Genomic DNA, 19,048 nt, shown 5'->3' on the forward strand with positions numbered 1-19,048 from the left:
CACAACAGTTGCAGGTTCCCGGCATCGTGCGAACCATACTTGCAACCGTCCCAGTTGGCCTCCAATCAAGCAAAGTCAATGGGGAAGAGCGGGGGAAGCTGGATTCGCTTAATGACTGCAAGGGTTCACTTAATGACAGGGACACCAAAAACCCGGTGGTAAAATCAGGCCCTACTTGCTAAAGAGCCATCTTGCTTAGCAGCACAAGTTGGGATCTCAGTCGTGGTTGCAAGTCAAAATCTACCTGTATGGATTATCAGATAAAAAGATGTGGATGGAGGTTACTTCTCCAAAGCTTCTGGGTTGGTTCCCGAATGTTTTGTTACCAGGCTGGGTCATGCCTTCAGTGGAGTTGAGGGGATGTCCGTGTTGGTGCTCTTCTGCCTCTAAGGGCTTCATGTGGTCCGTAGGCGTTGTGATGGGTCAGGTGTGGGTGTGTTGAATGAGAGTCTTGTGGTGGGTCTTGAGATGGGTCAACTGTGTGTCTGTTGAGCAAGGGTCTTGTGATGGGTCTTGTGATGGGTCAGGTGTGGGTGTGTTGAATGAGGGTCTTGTGATGGGTCTTGCGATGAGTCAACTGTGTGTGTGTTGAGTGAGGGTCTTGTGATGGGTCAGGTGTGGGTTTGTTAAGTGAGGGTCATGGGTCAAGTGTGGGTGTGTTGAGTGAGGGTCTTATGGGTCAAGTGTGGGTGTGTTGAGTGAGAGTCTTATGGGTCAAGTGTGGGTGTGTTGAACGAGAGTCTTGTGATGGGTCTTGAGATGGGTCAACTTTGTGTGTTGAACAAGGGTGATGGGTCTTGCGATGAGTCAAGTGTGGGTGTGTTGAGTGAGGGTCTTATGGGTCTTGTGATGGGTCAAGGTTGGGTGTGTTGAACGAGAGTCTTATGATGGGTCTTGAGATGGGTCAACTGTGGGTGTTGAGCAAGGGTCTTGTGATGGGTATTGTGATGGGTCAGGTGTGGGTGTGTTGAGTGAGGGTCTTATGGGTCAGGTGTGGGTGTGTTGAGTGAGAGTTATGGGTCAAGTGTGGGTGTTGAATGAGAGTCTTGATGGGTCAACTGCGTGTGTTGAACAAGGGTCTTTTGATGGGTCTTGCGATGAGTCAAGTGTGGTTGTGTTGAGTGAGGGACTTATGGGTCTTGTGATGGGTCAGGTGTGGGTGTGTTGAATGAGTTGTGATGGGTCTTGAGATGGGTCAACTATGGGTGTTGAGCGAGGGTCATGTGATGGGTCAACTGTGGGTGTGTTGAGCGAGGGTCTTATGGGTCAAGTGTGGATGTGTTGAACGAGAGTCTTGTGATGGGTCTTGAGATGGGTCAACTGCGTGTGTTGAGCAAGGGTCTTGTGATGGGTCTTGCGATGAGTCAAGTGTGGGTGTGTTGAGTGAGGGTCTTATGGGTCTTGTGATGGGTCAACTGTGGGTGTGTTGAGCGAGGGTCTTGTGATGGGTCTTGCGATGGGGAGGTTGCATCAGGTCAGGGTCAATGGGAGGTAAACTGCTGGTGAGAGTGGGGGAATCGCGCGGGGTGGTTGAGAGTCGATGCTGTCTCTGATTGGCTGTGTGGTTAATTTGGATCCCGAGGGCTTCGTCGGCTGGTTGTGGGTCGCTGTGTCTGTGGATGGAATTGCTGGCGGAGGGGCAGGTTTTGGTGAACTCAGGAGCGTGGCAGGTGGTAGCGTGGCCGATGATTTTTGTGTTGCTCCAATCGAACTGGTGCTGTTTGATGTCAGTGTGGGAGGAGATTAAGGATCTGGGATCGTGGCATTTGACTTCCAGCGTAGCCAGCTGGGGAATCCTGGGAGTTGACGTCCACTCAGCTTGAAGCAGCCAAGGTTGAGAAACACGGCTTTAGACGCCAGTTTTAAAATTTAAAATATTTTCGTTCCGAACACAGAGGTGGGTCTCGACTCCAGCCTTCTCTTGTTTACCCCTCCCTTCTCCCGAATGTCTATGACCCTCAAACGTGTCGGACCCCCCCTGCCCCCCCCCCCCGTATTAACATCCTGGCCTTTATTCCCCAGCAATTGCTCCGAGAGATGCAGCAGATGGCCAGCCGCCCCTTTGCGTCCATCAACGTTGCCTTGGAAACGGACGAAGCGCCCCCGGACCTCATTGGAGGCAGCATTAAGGTGAGATGTTGGCCCAGCCGGGGCCGTTCCTGCCGGGTAATGTGTGGAGATGCCGAGCCGTGGGAGAAACTTAGTCGTAAGCAAAAGCATCTTAAGTACCGAATCCGTCGCGCCTCGGTCTTGGTCTGACATCTTTCCTCCGGGCTGCTCGTGTCCACCTTGCGGTGATATGGTTTAATTTAAAAAATAAATATATAAATCCAATTCTTTTTTTTTTTGAGAAGATAACGATGATGATGATGATAATAGAATTGGAAGGGACCTTGGAGGTAATAATAGTAATAGTAATAGAATTGGAAGGGACTTTGGAGATGATGATGATGATGGTGGTGGTGATGATGATGATGATGATAGTAATAGTAGTAGTAATAGAATTGGAAGGGACCTTGGAGGTAGTGGTAGTACTAGTAGTAGTAGTAGTAGTGGTAATGGAATTGGAAGGGACCTTGGAGGTAATAATAATAATAGTAATAGTAATAGAATTGGAAGGGACCTTAGAGGTAATAATAATAATAGTAATAGTAATAGAATTGGAAGGGACCTTGGAGATGATGATGATGATGATGATGATGATGATGATGGTAGTAGTAGTAGTAGTAATAGAATTGGAAGGGACCTTGGAGGTAATAATAATAATAATAATAATAGTAATAGTAATTGAATTGGAAGGGACCTTGGAGATGATGATGATAGTAGTAATAGTAATAGTAATAGAATTGGAAGGGACTTTGGAGATGATGATGATGATGATGATGATGATGATGTAGTAATAGAATTGGAAGGGACCTTGGAGGTAATAATAGTAATAATAATAGAATTGGAAGGGACATTGGAGATGATGATGATGATGGTAGTAGTAGTAGTAGTAGTAGTAGAATTGGAAGGGACCTTGGAGGTAATAATAGTAGTAATAGAATTGGGACCTTGGAGATGATGGTAGTAGTAGTAGTAATAGAAGAAGAAGTAGTAGCAGTAGTAGTAGTGATGGAAGGGACCTTGCAGATAATAATTGTAATAGTAATAGAATTGGAAGGGACCTTGGAGGTAATAATAGTAGTAATAGAATTGGAAGGGACCTTGGAGATGATGGTAGTAGTAGTAGTAGTAGTGATGGAAGGGACCTTGCAGATAATAATAGTAATAGTAATAGAATTGGAAGGGACCTTGGAGGTAATAATAGTAGTAATAGAATTGGAAGGGACCTTGGAGATGATGGTAGTAGTAGTGATGGAAGGGACCTTGGAGATAATAATAGTAATAGTAATAGAATTGGAAGGGACCTTGGGAGATGATGGTAGTAGTAGTAGTGGAAGGGACCTTGGAGATAGTAATAGTAATAGAATTGGAAGGGACCTTGGAAGGGACTTCTTCAGCAGTGTTCTTTATCTTTGGCAACAGTAAGACCCCAGAATTCCTGGCTGGGGAATTCTGGGAGTTGACGTCCACACATCTTAAAGTGGCCAAGGTTGGGAAACCCTGCTGTAAAATGCTGCTCAGTCTGCAGGAGGTTGGGCTCAGCCCTAGGAGCCTAACACATTGCAAGCTCTGTGTGTGTGTGTGTGTGTGTGTGTGTGTGTGTGTGTGTGTGTGTGTGTGTGTCAGAATTTTTCAAGTATCTCCCTCCCCCCTTTTCTATCTCGCTGGACGTGTTTCCCCCACCTCCCGCTTGCTCTGCAGGCCCAACTTGCCAGCCATCCCCCTCCTCCTTCCCCTCCCTTGGGGGAGAATCCCTTGAGAGGCTGCCCCTCCTTCTCCCCCCTTCCTCTTCCTCCCGTTCAGCCCTTCCCCCCCCTATTCCTGGCCTGGGGAGACGCGCGATGCGGGCATATGTTCGTAATTAATATGGAAGCCGGCAGCCATTGTTGGTCTGCATACAAAACGGGCCTGGGAATTGGCCAGCGTCTACCTGCTCTGAAATTCATCCACCTCGACTGCGTTTGTGGCCTCTTTTGACGGCAGCCGAACGTGACACGGGCCACGGGGAATCGGGGAGCAGTTTCAGAAGACAGGCCACGGTTTGGGAAGCCAAGGGGGTGGGGTGGGGTGGGGAGAAAAATCACACGACGAGACTCAGTTGCTTAAATTTGCTCACCGTCTCTTATATTCTTTCGTTTCCTGTGCTTCCCTTTATGGGCTGAGTATTCCCTGCGCAGGTACTCAAGGAAGCCACGTTGCAAGACACGTCCCACCCTGCCCCTGTGAGTTACTTTGCATTTCTTAACACATCCCGCGTCGGGGAGGGATCCCCTTAGATCTCACCGATGTAGCTACCAAAGCCTGTTGTACCTTGCGCACCGTTTTTTTTAAAAAATCCACCGTTTAGTTACGGGTAGGAAGAAAGAACGAACATCATCACTCGGTGAAAATCAGACAGTCCTTGACTTACAACCGTTTCTTAAGTGACCGTACCAAGTTATACGGCGGCCCCGGAAAAAGCCAATTGCAACGGTTCCTCATACTTTACAACCGTTGTGGCGTCCCTGTAGGTCACGTGATGGGAATTCAGACGCTCGGCCGCTGGCTCGCGTTTATGACCGTGGCATCGTTCCCGGGGTCACGCGATCCCCTTTTCCGACGTTCAGACGAGCAAGGTCGATGGGGCGGGGCGGATTCACTTAACCGCTGTGTGTTACTGACGTCACAAACCGCGGCAATTCACTTAGCGAAGGTAAAACAGGGCAGGACTCGCTTAAGAACCGCCTCACTTAGCGACGGGAATTTGGGGCTCCGCCGCGGCCGAGGACTTAAGACGTTGGGCCTGAAATTCTGGCCGCAAAGTGAGGAGCGCCTGCGTTGACAAAATGAGACGTGGGATTTCACAAATCACGTCTGGAAGCAAGAAGGATAAATTGGAATAAGCCAAGCTTTCCTGACTTCTTTTATGAAGGAATTCACGAAGGCCGGGAATTGGTGACTTGTTTGGAAAACTCTTTCTCCCCAAATGCAGAACTGACGGACAGGCTCCCCTTTTCCCAGACAGCCTGGACACTAAAATGACCATCTGCTCTGGTTAGCCATGTTTCGAAGACCTTTTTTTTTTTTCCCTTGAAGCCTCCGCGGGTTTCCTTCGGCCCGGTGTCAGCTGGAGAGATCGTAGTCTTTCCCAAAGCCGCCCCTTGCTGCCTCTTCTTCAAAGTTTGCGGGCCAAATATCCAGGATTTTTTTTTTTAAAAAAAGAAGTGTATTTTATTTCAGGTCCAAGATTATTTAGATCTGCCAGAAATTCGTCTCCTGTGGGGACCTAAGATTAAGGGATTCCAACAGCTGAAAAGCCAGGGTGGTGTTAGAACACTGTAGCTAAGGATGGTTAAAACGCCAGGGTAAGAAAGTGGGAGACAGGGAATTCTAGTCCAACTTTAGGTGTGAAAGCCAGCTTGGGGATTTTGGGCCAGTCACCAGGAGACAGTGAGTCCTCGTCCCGCCTTAGAAATGAAAGCCGGCTATATGACTTTGTCCTAGTCACCAGGAGACGGTGAGTTCTAGTCCCTCCTTAGACATGCAACCCGGCTGGGTGATTTTGGTCCGGCTGGGTGACTTTGGTCCAATCACCAGGAGACGGTGAGTTCTAGTCACACCTTAGGAATGAAATCTGGCTGGTTAATATTGGGCCAATCACCAGGCGATGATGAGTTCTAGTCCCGCTTTAGACACCAAAGCTGGCTATATGACTTTGGGCCAATCACCAGGCGACGGTGAGTTCTAGTCCTGCCTTAGAAATGAAATCTGGCTGGTTAATATTGGGCCAATCACCAGGCGATGATGAGTTCTAGTCCCGCTTTAGACACGAAAGCTGGCTATATGACTTTGGGCCAATCACCAGGCGACGGTGAGTTCTAGTCCTGCCTTAGAAATGAAAGCCGGCTATATGACTTTGGGCCAATCACTAGGAGATGGTGAGTTCTAGTCACACCTTAGGAATGAAATCTAGCTGGTTAACATTGGGCCAATCACCAGGCGACGGTGAGTTCTAGTCCCGCTTTAGACAGGAAAGCCGGCTATATGACTTTGGGCCAATCACCAGGAGACGGCGAGTTCTAGTCCCGCCTTAGGTTCCAAAGTCAGCTGGATGACTTTGGACCAATCACCAGGCGATGGTGAGTTCTAGTCCCGCCTTAGCCAGGAAAGCTGAGCGAGTGACTTTGGGCCCAATCAAAGGTCCCTTCCAGCCCAATTACTCTACGTTATGTGTTCAATCAAGGTTTGTATGACCCCAGGATCCAGACAGCAACTGACACTGGAGCAGAATAGTTGAGAGGGGGGGGGGGGCTGTTCAACAGTCCGAGTTAATTTCTTGTACTCCTCTCCGTTGGGAAGGTCGAGGCCAAATCCACCCCTTCCCAAAACATCAAAAGACCCAGGGTGCAAATTTGTCGCTTGCTCGTGCCAGTGGCTGTCCTTGACCCACAACAGTTCATTTAGCGACCGTTGGAAGTTACAACAGGCCCTGAAAAAAAAAAGTGACTTAGGACCGTTGTTCACACCTAGGACCGCGGTGGCATCCCCACGGTCACGTGAGCGAAATTCAGACGCTCGGCCACTGACTCGTATTTATAACGGTCGCCGCATCCCGGGCTCACGCGATCCCCTTTTGGTGACTTTCTGACCAGCCAAGTCAACGGGGGAAGTCTGATGAACAGCCCTGTGACTAATTTAACGAACAGCAGCGTTGGCGACAGAAATTGCGACGGCAATTGTGGTCGTACGTCAAAGACTACCTGGGCGCGCAAGGAAGCGCACACAAGCCAGTGTGGGGTTTTGGCTGCTTTGGGCGCGTCCTTTCGCGTGCTGCTTTTGCCGAGTTTGTAAGGCTTCGTGAGAAACTCCCCGGCTTTTTTTTTTTTTTTTTTTGAACATCCGGAGTTGAAAATTGGGCAGGCAAATTGAGGCTGGCCAAAGAGATTAGCTCTGCTAAAAGTCCGGCGTGCGTTTTGCAGCGTTGTGCCATTTCGGCAACAGCAGAAGGAGATAAAAACAGAATGGCTTTCAGCCAGCCTCGGAAGACATAGATTTGGGATTTGCTTCCTAAATAAAAGTTGTGTTGTTTTTTTTTAAAAAAAAAATAAAATAAAAAGCAACACACCAACCTCGGTGTCTGGCCAGCGCCAAGGGAAAACGGCTGTGTTTTGGGGCAATTTTTCAGCTCTTTATCATTTCAGCCAAAGCTCAGGCATACGGTGGGACTGAGATGGGGCTCAGCTTTCATTTCCCCACCCCCACCCCTCCACCCTGACTTTGGAAAAGCGATGAATTGGGTTTTAGAGGAAGACATGGAAGTGTTTTTTGACAATAATCCCCTAATTTATTCCAACCTGTTTCGGCTATCTGCGGAACGAATACCAAAAAAAGTCGACAGCCGGTGTGTGCAGCTGGCTGTCACTCCAAACCTCACCTTTTTCCTTTGGAAGAATAATCCCTTCAAATTAATTTTTTTGAATTTTTCACTTAAACGGGACTCGGATGGAGGACGCTTGCTTTCTGGAAGGTCCGTTGCAAGGCTGCCCAACCTTGACACCTTGAAAAACCTGTGGACTTTCAACTCCCAGAATTCCTCAGCCACCTGGGGGAATTCTGGGCGTTGAAGTCCACGCCTCTTAAAATTCCCAGGGTTGAGAAAGCCTGCAGCTGAGCGTGCCTTAAAGCTGGCTTAGGCTCTTAACTCCAAACAGGACAGGTTATCCAAAAACCAGGATAAGAAACAACGGTTGGAAACTGACCAAAGAGAGAAGCAACCTGGAATTAAGGAGAAACTTCCCGGCAGTGAGGACAATGAACCAGTGGAACAGCTCGCCACCAGAAATCGTGGGCGCTCCATCACTGGAGATTTTTAAGAAGAGACTGGACATTCAGCTGTCTGAGATGGTGTAGGTTCTCCTGCTTGATCAGGGGGCTGGACTAGAAGACCTCCATGGTCCCTTCCCGCTCCATTCCGTTGTACTGTATTCTTGACCAGCAAGCTTGCTCTGCAGTTTTGCAACGTCAGGTCCTTCATTCAGAGGAGCAATAATTGGAACTCTTATCTGAAAGGCAGACAGAGGTCCAGCTTTTGCAAGAGAGCGTCAGGCATTCATAAAACCGCCTGGAGATTTGAAAAGGCAGGAAGAAATTTTGCGGCTTCAATAGTAGCTGCTCTGGGTTTGTTTTTTTTAAAAAAAAATCAGAAATACACATCTTTCTCCACTGGCGCGCGTTTTGCAGGCCATCTTCAACTTGCAACAGTTCATTTAGTAACCGTTCAAAGTTCCAACAGCACTGGAAAAAGGGACCGGTGACCGTTTTTCACACCCTTTACAGCGTCCTCGGGGTCAGGCGATCGAAATTGAGAGGCTCGGCAACCGACTCGTATTTACAGACCGTTTGCAGCGTCTCCGGGGACGCGTGATCCCCCTCCGCGACCTTCTGACAAGCGAAGTCAACAGAGAAACCAGATTCAACTGAAGGAACCGTGTGATTAATTTAACAACTGCAGTGACCTCCCCCCCCCTTAACAGCTGTGACCAGATGGGGCAAAACCCCCGTAATAAATGTCTCCATTAGCAACAGAAATTTTGGCCTCAATCGCGGTCGTGAGCCGAGGTCTAACTGTGTCGAGGTACCGCTATAGACTCGGGAACAAGCCAGGGTTTAAAAGCTTGTAAGCCGCCCTGAGTTCTTCGGAGAAGGGCGGGATATAAATGGAATTAAAATAAATAAAAATAAAAATAAAATAAAAAATGAGTTCTTTCCAACTTGCAAACTTGTGCTGATCGGCACTTCGCAGCTGTGGCGGCTGGACAAAAATATCAATTCCAATACATCAAGAAAGAAGATCAGGATCCTCAATATGCAACTGCATTCATTCCTTGACCTTTTCGCTTTCTCTCGCCTGCTTGCTTTTATCTCTCGGACGTTCGATGATCCCTTTGATTGAAAATATCTGGAGGGGGAAAAAAAAAAAGCCACGTGAGCTGAAGGGATGCCGGACACAGGGGCTTAGCGTCCGCGGAAAGCCGCCTCAAGAAAATCTCCCATCCTAAGCCTAAATAATCCTTTGTTAAAACAAAAACGGGCAGCGAGGGGACGGAAATAATGGAAATTTAAAAACGTATCAACACGGCCTCCTGAATCGTCGCTCGGGCCTTGGAGGGACCGTGGAGATCTTCCAGTCCCGTGGTTTGCGAACCTATGGCACGGGTGCCACGGGTGGCACGCAGAGCCCTCTCTGTGGGCACACGCGCCTTTGTCCCAGTTCTAGGCCTTCAGCTGGGTTTTATAAAAGTTTTTCACTTTAGGCCTCCGCCGCCATGTGCGAGAAAAAAAAAAGGTTCGTTCAATCAATCAATTCCAACTTCTTGCGGGAAAAAAAAAAAGATCTCGCAAATTTGGAATTGATTGTTTGAACTTTTTAGTCCCACCCAGTCTGCCGTTACCACCGCAGCCACACCCACCCAATGGGCCACACCCACCCAATGGGCCACGCCCACTCGGCACCCGACGATACATAAGTGGGTTTGGGGCTGCAGTTTGGGCACCCGGTCTGTAAAAGGTTCGCCATCACTGTTCTAGTCCAAACCATTAAGGGGATTGGGTATGTTTAGCCTTAGGAAGAGAAGTTCTAGGCTGCATTAACAGAGGGATAGAATCAAGATCATACCAAGAGTTAGTTCCACTTTATGATACGTTCGAATGAGGCATCCGGTTTTGGCCACCACAATGTAAAAAAGGCGTTGAGACTCTGAAAAGAGGGCAGAGAAGAGCAGCAAAGGTGATCAGGGGACTGGAGGCTAAAACGTATAAGGAACGGTTGCTGGAATTGGGGATGTCCAGTTTAATGAAGTGAAGGACGAGGGGTGACATGATAGCAGCGTTCCAGCATCTCAGGGGCTGCCCCAAAGAAGAGGGAGTCAAGCTGTTCTTCAAAGCTCCCGAAGGCAGGACAAGAAGCAACGGATGGAAACTAACCAAGGAGAGAAGCAACCTAGAACTAAGGAGAAACTTCCGGACAGTTAGAACAATTAATCAGTAGAACAACCTGCCTCCAGAAATTGTGAGCGCTCCATCACTGGAGGTTTTTAAGAAGAGATTAGACAGTCACTTGTCTGAGATGGTATAGGTTCTCCTGCTTGGGCAGGGGGATGGACTAGAAGACCTCCAAGGCACCTTCCAGCTCCTATTCTGTACTATTCTAATCCTGTCCTGTCCTATCCTTATTCTGTTCTGTCCTATCCTATCCCATCCTATCCTATCCCGTATTTCTATTCTATTCTATTCTATTCTATTCTATTCTATTCTATTCTATTCTATTCTATTCTATTCTATTCTATTCTATTCTATTCTATTCTATTCTATTCTATTCTACTCTACTCTACTCTACTCTACTCTACTCTACTCTACTTTCTATTCCATTCTTCTCTTCTCTTCTCTTCTCTTCTCTTCTCTTCTCTTCTCTTCTCTTCTCTTCTCTTCTCTTCTCTTCTCTTCTCTTCTATTCTATTCTATTCTATTCTATTCTTTCTCTTCTCTCCTCTCCTCTCCTCTCCTCTCCTCTCCTCTCCTCTCCTCTCCTCTCCTCTCCTCTCCTCTCCTCTCCTCTCCTCTCCTCTCCTCTCCTATCCTATCCTATCCTATCCTATCCTATCCTATCCTATCCTATCCTATCCTATCCTATCAATACCACACACAGAACAGCTCACGCTCTTTTTAGAGAGACGTTCCCTCAGGATGATGGGCTCCCACACATACTCCGTAAAGCTAGGAAGACTAAATCTCTGGTCCCGTTGAACCACCCGGATAGGATCCTGCGACGTTATCCTGGGAGACGTATATTTGCCTGCCTTCCTTTCTCTCGGGTTGAAAAATGCCCCGAATGAATCCCTGCCAGACACGGCTGCCTGTGTGTATTTCAGCGCTGGCCCTGCAAGCTGTTGCAGACAATTTATAACTGGTTTTGTGTGTGTGTGTGTGTGTGTGTGTGTGTGTGTGTGTACAGGGATGCCCAGCCCTGCATCCATTAGTTCTCGTAATTGAGTTCCAGCACAAAAATAACGGTGCGGGTTTTTTTTTTGTTTTTCCGTCTGCTCCCTTTGTAAGAAAAGAATTATTTTGAACTTTAGCCACTCTGCAGGGAACGGACGTGCAAAGACACTGGCTGTTAACAACAACACCCTCCCTCCCTGTTGTAAAAGCAGTTCTGAAGCCACCGATTCATCAGCGTCTTTCTCGTCCATTTAATACCAGAGACACGTAAAAGCACTTTTCCTGCCTTGTTTGTTAGGCATTAGTTAACGCAATGACAACTTCGCCCCTCCTTTGCTTTCCCTTAGCATCTCTAGGCTAAGCATTGGCTCTAGATTGCAGGGCGCCATCGGGACGCGCTGAAAGGGAATATGCCATCGTGGCTTTCTTTTAGAAGAGAACTGGTTTGAAGCTACAAGAGATAGAAAATAGCCACCCCAGGAGCAGGGCCTACGTCTGCCTGTCTGCCTGTCCCCCCCTAAAGGAGAAGATTTGTAGCTCGGTGTTGAAATGAAGGGTCCTTGGTGCTCTCTCTGAGCTGCAGACGTTTCAGGACCCAGCTAGGTAACATTATTAGCGCTAGAAGAGTGTGGTGTTTGGGCGGGGGAGGAGGAGGAGGGATGAAGGAGAATGGGGAAGAGAGGAGGAGGAGGAGGAGGAGGAGGAGGAGGAGGAGGAAAACTATGGGGCCCTGGGTGCTCTCAGAACTCGGCTGTTTCCTTGCAGACGTTTCATGACCCAACTAGGTAATATCATCAGTGCTAGAAGGGAGAAAGATTTGTGGACAGGAGGAAGGAGAAGGAGAAAGAGAAGAAGGAGGATCTTTTGTGCTCTCTGAGCTGGGTGGTTTCCTTGCAGACATTTCATGACCCAACTAGGTAACATCATCAATGCTAGAAGGGAGTGGGGGAGGAGGAGGAGGAGGAGGAGGAGGAGAACTGTGGGGTCCTGGGTGCTCTCTTGAGAGTGGTTTTCTTGCAGACATCTCATTACCCAACTAGGTAACATCATCTGTGCTAGAAGGTAGGGGGGTTTGCAGAAAGAAGGAGGAGGAGGAGGAAGACTGTGGGGTCCTGGGTGCTCTCAGAACTCAGCTGTTTCCTTGCAGACGTTTTATGACCCAACTAGGTAACACCATCAGTGCTAGAAGGGAGGAGGAGGAGGAGGAGGAGGACAACTGTGGGGTCCTGGGTGCTCTCTTGAGGGTGGTTTTCTTGCAGACATTTCATTACCCAACTAGGTAACATCATCTGTGCTAGAAGGGAGTGGGGTTTGCAGAGAGGAGGAGGAGGAGGAGGAGGAGGAGGAGGAGGAGGAGGAGGAGGAGGAGGAGGAGGAATGACAACTGTGGGGTCCTTGGTGCTCTCTGAGCTTGGTGGTTTCCTTGCAGACGTTTCATGACCCAACTAGGCAACACCATCAGTGCTAGAAGGGAGTGGGGTTTGCGAGGAGGAGAAGGACAGCTTTGGGGTCCTGGGTGCTCCTCATGTCTGTCCTAAAAGGAGCTCTCTCTTAGTTGCCTTGGCTTCCGGGGGGATTTTGAAGAGCAAGATTTGTTTTGTTCCTTACGCCGAAAGCGGGTTGCTCTTTTAAATACTGTAGATATTGAAGCATAGCACCCTATTATTTTTTCTCCCCCTATTTAATTACATGCCCCATTAAAGTGAGCTGCTGATCTATCAAAATGAAATATCGCTGGGAAAAACGTGGCCTTTCTTTTTCATCCCTCTTTCGCTATGGGGGTCTCGGGCGCGTCCCATTCGGCGCAAATTAAAAACGCCTTGCAACTTGCACCAAAGCGCTCGGCAGAAAGAGACGGATGGGTTGGCCGTTCAAATCCTCGGAAGACCAGACTCAGCTCCGGATGAATAAGGAGCTGCGGAGAAGGGATTTTTAAAAAATAAATAAATAAATAAATAAATAAATAAAAATTAAGATCTGGACGGGGTCCTTGGTGTTTTCTGAGCTTGGTGGTTTTCCTGCAGACGTTTCACTACCCAACTAGGCGACATCATCAGTGCTGCGAAGGGAGGGTTTTTTTTTTCTCGGTTTATACAGAAGTGGCTTGCCCCGTTGAATATCGGTGGGGCTGTGCTTGGTGGTTCCTTGTTTAGGCTGTTGTTTCATTGTTTGAATTATTTGTCTGAGGCGCTACTTCCCTGACTGGGGCATTGCTTAACTTCTTGAGTGAAAGTTAGGGTTAATCCTTGGCCCGCCCTTGAACCAGGATAGGGCCCACCCGGGACCCTCCTGGCCTTTGTATCTCTGTCGAGAATGTGGCCCAGAGGAAGCTGAAGCCCTGAGCACCTGGTGGGAGAATGGGGGGGCGTCGGGGATAAAAACCGCTTCCTGTTTTGCACGGTGGAAAGAACTCTGGGTGAAGTCTTTCTCTCCTCCTCTCTCTCTCTCTTCTTCCTCTCTCCTCCTCCTCTCCTCCTCCTCTGCTTTCCTCTCCTCCTCCTCCTCTCCTCCTCCTCCTCTCCTCCTCCTCTGCTTTCCTCTCCTCCTCCTCCTCTCCTCTTCCTCCTCTCCTCCTCCTTTCCTCTCTCCACTCCTCTCTTCTTCTCCTCCTCTCCTCCTCTCCCCTTCTCCTCTGCTCTCCTCTCCTCCCTTTCCTTTCCTCCTCCTCCTCCTCCCCCTCCCTCTCTTTTTCCTCTCTCCACTCCTCTCTTCTCCTCCTTCTCCTCCTCTCCTCTGCTCTCCTCCTCCTCTGCTCTCCTCCCTTCCTCTCCTCCTCCTCCTCTCCTCCTCTCCTTCCTCTCTCCTTCTCTTCTCTTCTCCTCCTCCTCCTCTCCTTCCCTCCCATCCCCTCTCCTCCCTTCTCTGTCAACGCTGCTAACATCGGATGTTTTTGCTTTGACAACAGATGGAGATGCAAACATTGTTCTTCTTACATTTTACTCTTAGAGTTAGAGTTAGAAGATGCTGGGGGGAGGAATGTGCACGAGAGTTTAGCTAGACATAACAATACCAAGCCTAGTGTGAGAACCAAGGTTATCGAAAGAAGAGATGATAAGGATTGGCCGGTCTGGAGAACTGGAGGGGAAGCCTGCATTTCAAGCTAATTGGAGAATGTGATTTATGACGGTTAATTGGAGGAGGGAATTGTGCTTCGATACTACCGGCTCAGGGGAAGGGAACTCAGATTTTGGCTTCGACTGTGCCGACGCTATGCTACTCAAATAAAGATTCTTTAAGCTAAGCGACGCCTCGAAGTTCTTTGAAGAATTTCATCTGTCGGAACCATGGCATCCTCCTCTCCTCTCTCCTCCCCTCCTTTTCCTTTCCCACTCTCCCTTCCCTTCCCTCCTCCTTTTATTTTCTCTTCCTCTAATCTTTCCCTTCTTCAGTCATTTACTTCCCCCTTCCCTCCCCACCTTTTCCTTTCCTGCCTCCTCCTTTTATTAATCTTTTCTTCCTCCTCCTCCTCCTTTAATCTTTCCTTTCCTCCATCTGCTTTTCCTTCCAGGACAGTGCGGCCTCTGCTTATCCCCCACCCACCCACCCCTGGGCAGACTGAAAAGCCTCCTGGGTGGGGAAAACTGTCAGGGGTGGGGTGGGGTGGGGTGGGGCAACCTTTCACCTGCTCTCCTCTGCTCCCTCTTGCAGATGGTCCCCAAGCCCATCACTCTGGAGCCCTGCTTCGGCAACAAGGCGGCCGTTCTCTCCGTATTCGTGAGGTTGCCAAGAGGCCTGGGCGGGATCCCTCCACCTGGCCAGTCAGGTAAGTCTCCGGCTTCCTCTTTACAGCCACGTAACCTGGGACCCTCCACCTTCCCTTCCTCAAGATCCCTGGGACATCCCCCCCCCCCCCGATCCTGCCGTCCAGGATCTATTATTGATGTTTTCCAGGAGGGAAATTTTTCCCGCCCCCTCCTGGACAGATGATGGCCTGTAGAAGCTGCTTCTTGCTCTGTTCCCAGCATGCATTTGGTCTCTGCTATCGGGGGTGGGGGGGCATCATCTGTCCAGGGAATGGGGGAAAAAAAATCTCTCCTGGAAAACCTGCAGCCGTGGTGGCGAACCTGCGGCACGGGTGCCAAAGGTGGCACGCAGAGCCCTCTCTGGCGGGCACGCGCACTGTCGTCCCAGTTCTAGGCCTTCAGCTGGGTTTTATAAAACTTTTTCGCTTTCGGCCTCCGCCGCCGTGTGCGAGGAAAAAAAAAGGTTCAATCAATCAAATCAATTTCAAATTCCCGTGGGAAAAAAAAAAGATCTCGCAAAGTTGGAATTGATTGATTGAACTTTTTAGTCCCACCCAGTCTGCCGTTACCACCGCGGCCATGCCCACCCAACGGGCCATGCCCACCCAACGGGCCACGCCCACCCAATAGGCCACGCCCACCCAATAGGCCATGCCCACCCGGCACCCGACGATACATAAGCGGGTTTTGGGTTGCAGTTTGGGCGCTGGGTCTCTAAAAAGGTTCGCCCTCACTGACCTACAGCCTTGTCTCCAGATTAACCCAGCGACCCTAACCCTCTACATCACGGGGTGTGTGTGTGTGTGTGTGTGTGCTCCAAGCTGGGCAGCTTTTAAGACGGGTGGACTTCAACTCCCAGAATCCTTCAGCCAGCCCAAAGGCGTCTTTCTCAACCTTGACAACTTTAAGGCCTTTTAAGACTTCAACTTCTCATGCCGGCTGGGGAATTCTGGGAGTTGAAGTCCACCGGTGCCGGCTGAGGAATTCTGGGAGTTGAAGTCCACCGGTGCCGGCTGGGGAATTCTGGGAGTTGAAGTCCACCGGTGCCGGCTGAGGAATTCAGGGAGTTGAAGTCCACCGGTGCCGGCTGAGGAATTCTGGGAGTTGAAGTCCACCGGTGCCGGCTGAGGAATTCTGAGAGTTGAAGTCCACCGGTGCCGGCTGGGGAATTCTGGGAGTTGAAGTCCACCGGTGCCGGCTGGAGAATTCTGGGAGTTGAAGTCCACCGGTGCCGGCTGGGGAATTCTGGGAGTTGAAGTCCACGAGTCTTAAAAGTTGCCAACTTTGGACCCTTCTGCTCTACGTCAAAGGAATGCCTCAGACCAGGGGCCTTCAAACTTGGCCCTTTTATGACTTGTGGACTTCAACTCCCAGAATTCCTCAGCCAGCGTTTGAAGAGCCCTGCCTTAGACAGTGGGGGTGGGGCATCCAGCAGGATGAAGTCCTAATAACAGGTATCCACACGCAATTCTCTGCCAAACATTCTAGTTTGTCCACTTCTGAGCTGGAATTCCTTAATTAAACAGACTAGGATTAGGAAGTTGGAGCGAACTGCAATTTAAGAAGGCCAGGTAGTTCTCAAATTATGCCAAAAGCTGAGCCCCAAATTTCCGTTGAGATGCGCCGGCTGGGGAATTCTGGGAGTGGAAATCCACAGGTCTTAAAAGTCGCCCAAATTCAGCAGCGCTGTTCTGGAACGTTTAGCTGGTCTGCAACTCTCTCTCTCTCTCTGTGTGTGTGTGTTTGTGTCTGCTTATGTGGTTTTTGTTGTTTTTTTGCTTCCCAGGTCTTGCCGTCGCCAGCGCTTTGGTGGACATTTCCCAACAGATGCCTATCACCTACAAAGACAAGTCAGGAGCGGTACGGAGCAGGAAACAGCAACCGCCAGCCCAGCCAGGAACCTGTATTTGATGCACGGACATCAGAACTGCCTCTTTAGGATTTTAAACCCAAGGCTCGCCCTCGGAGAAGGACCTCCCTTTTTGTTTGGAAAGGCCCAGGCTGCGGAGGAGGAGGCCTCGAAAGCCCTTGAGAACACCCAAACCTTCCTCTCGAGGCCGGCGCCGCCTCGGTGGACTCCGTTCGGCCCCTGCTCCGTCTTAGATCACGCCGGACGGCGCCCACGTTTCCCGGTTGCTCCCCTTTCCTGGGTTTTAGACTTCCTCTGGCACGTCCCTCAGCGAAACTTCTCCACCACCCCCCCCCCCCCCGCCCCCCCCCCCCAACGAAGGTTGGCCTCAGCCAGGAAGAAGCCTCCGAGGACCGATCGACGGAGCGTCACTTTTCCCTCCAGGCGGAAAGAGCATCGCCAATACTGCTCGTTCTCTGCCCTCGGTCGGCGGACTCCCCAAGATTTCAGAAGAAGCGGTCTGAATTTCCCACCCCGGGAAGCCCCATCGGCTCAAGGTTCCTATTTATTTCTCCTAAGAGCAGGCCTTGACTTGTGTCGATGGGGGTAGTAGCGTTCTTTTTCTCCAAGCTAAGGTATCAAAATTTGGGGTGGAGCAGCGGCGTACGGTTGAACTCTACCCCTTGATTCCCTTTAAAAAAAAACACACAAAAAAACCTTTCCCCCGCACCTCCCGTCCCGATGTGGGCCTGGGTAGTGACGGACATCTTTACCCGCGTCCTACGGTTTTAAATCGATCTAGGAAGTAAGGGATGAGTGCAGGCAGGTTTTGTACATGCTCCGTCTTCTCCCTCCACCGTGTTCGTTGTTTTTTTTTTTCAACTTGGCTAACTGGATTCCGGGCGACAGAAACGCAGCGATGTCCTTGCGAGAGACGTTACGGCGACGCCAAACCGGAGCCGGCGGGCGGACGGCATGCTTTGTATGCTCTCTCTCCGCAGTAAGCAAGTTCAGTGACTTTTCCCTCTTCGGCAAAATGCCTGCCTCTTCGTCTCTTTAGGCCCGTTTCCACCTTGCAAGAGGCTCAAGGCTGAAATGGCTCCTGGTGGGCCGCAGGTGGCCAAGGCCTTGACACAAACAAACGCGCACCCAGTGCACCCAGAGCAACACACCTAACGTACAGTACAGGACCAAGGTGATGACCCCAGAGGAAGGACCGACAGTTGGGGTGCAGCTCAGCCTCCCAACTGGCACCTCAAGTGATGCAGACACTGTTTCCCAAGCCCAAAGGGATCCTCAGCCCCCTTTGGGTAATCCGGCCGTGGGTCCCTACTCGAAAACGAGTTGAAAACTAGACCGTCTGCCCTTTCTTTTCGGTTCACCGGCCCGGACATAGTGGCCTCCTTGTCTACTCCAGACAGAGATTGGTCAATTATTTACAAGCAAGAGTGTCCAGGATCAAGAAATGCTGGTTCTGTTTAGGATGCTAGTTGTATCCGCAGTTGACGCATCAGAGGTCAACTACTCGTTTTTCCCCTTGCGGTTACTCTAACCCTGAAGATCTCCACGGCGGCGTGTTTGGAAGAGAGCAGCAAAGCTTCCAAAAACGGGGGTGGGAGAAGCTGCCCCACCGCACTGCACCCCACCGGTGTGGCGTGCCCCTTCCACTCCAGTAGCCATCGATGCTACACAGACTGAAGAGATTAACTTGCAAATCTGACAGGCAGCTGTGAGCAAACATCGGTGGTCCTAATCGCCGCCGTGGCATGTTTTGCGCCAAGCTCTCTGTCTCTCTTGTCTCTCTCTCCTCTCACCATGCATGCATGCACGCAAACACGCACACCGTGAGAACCGGTTCTCTCGCTTCGTTGCACCCTGCAGGAAAGCACGGTCCTCCGCGGGCCGTGTCGAGGAGCAAGGCAGAACCGACGGGATCAAATGGCTCGGCCGTGGCAAATCTTACGGGCTCGAGGTTAGCGCCATCTTCCCGCCCTTCCCAAACGCAGCAGTGTATAATATGGGGGTTTAAGAACGAAAAAAATAAAAATAGGAAATTTGGGTGAGGGAAGGCAGCGTGTGTGTGTGGGGGGGGAGGCACACGCTACAGGATTCTCCGGCTGTTTCACCGTAACCAAACCGTTTTTTCCGTCTCCCGGTCCGCGAGTGACGAAACGCTTCCAGAGTTTGGGTCAAAAAACGCCAGAAGTCTGGCAGTTTTGCATATGGCTGAACCTGTACGCAGGGACTCTCGCAGAACTGGAACAAATGTATAATTAAAAAGCATCTCTTGTGGTCGCCCACCCACCCACCTTTTTCCCCCCCCTTCCCCTAAAGCTGTGAATGCAATGAATTGTCCACCGGAAAGCCGAAATAC

At 50.0% G+C, this 19,048-nt stretch overlaps 1 protein-coding gene across 1 annotated transcript; it reads left to right on the forward strand.

The window, feature by feature from the left end:
* The first annotated feature begins 2,026 nt into the window (after positions 1 to 2,026).
* LOC310650712 (attractin-like) lies at positions 2,027 to 18,719 on the forward strand. The gene is made up of 3 exons (XM_083380294.1): positions 2,027 to 2,130; positions 14,731 to 14,845; positions 16,612 to 18,719. The coding sequence occupies exons 1-3, from the start codon at positions 2,038 to 2,040 to the stop codon at positions 16,734 to 16,736; spliced, it is 333 nt and encodes a 110-aa protein (XP_083236420.1). The 5' UTR covers positions 2,027 to 2,037; the 3' UTR covers positions 16,737 to 18,719.
* The last annotated feature ends 329 nt before the right edge of the window (positions 18,720 to 19,048 follow it).

The sequence above is a fragment of the Vipera ursinii genome, assembly GCF_947247035.1.
Source record: "Vipera ursinii genome assembly, contig: scaffold_226, whole genome shotgun sequence".
Classification (NCBI taxonomy): domain Eukaryota; kingdom Metazoa; phylum Chordata; class Lepidosauria; order Squamata; family Viperidae; genus Vipera; species Vipera ursinii.

What these genes read in the sequence shown, in the direction of transcription:
- LOC310650712 (XM_083380294.1), top strand. Translation starts at nt 2,038, where the DNA reads ATGCAGCAGATGGCCAGCCGCCCCTTTGCGTCCATCAACGTTGCCTTG. An exon ending in TCATTGGAGGCAGCATTAAG is followed by an intron (nt 2,131 to 14,730) that starts GTGAGATGTTGG and finishes TCCCTCTTGCAG; the next exon opens with ATGGTCCCCAAGCCCATCAC. An exon ending in CCCTCCACCTGGCCAGTCAG is followed by an intron (nt 14,846 to 16,611) that starts GTAAGTCTCCGG and finishes TTTGCTTCCCAG; the next exon opens with GTCTTGCCGTCGCCAGCGCT.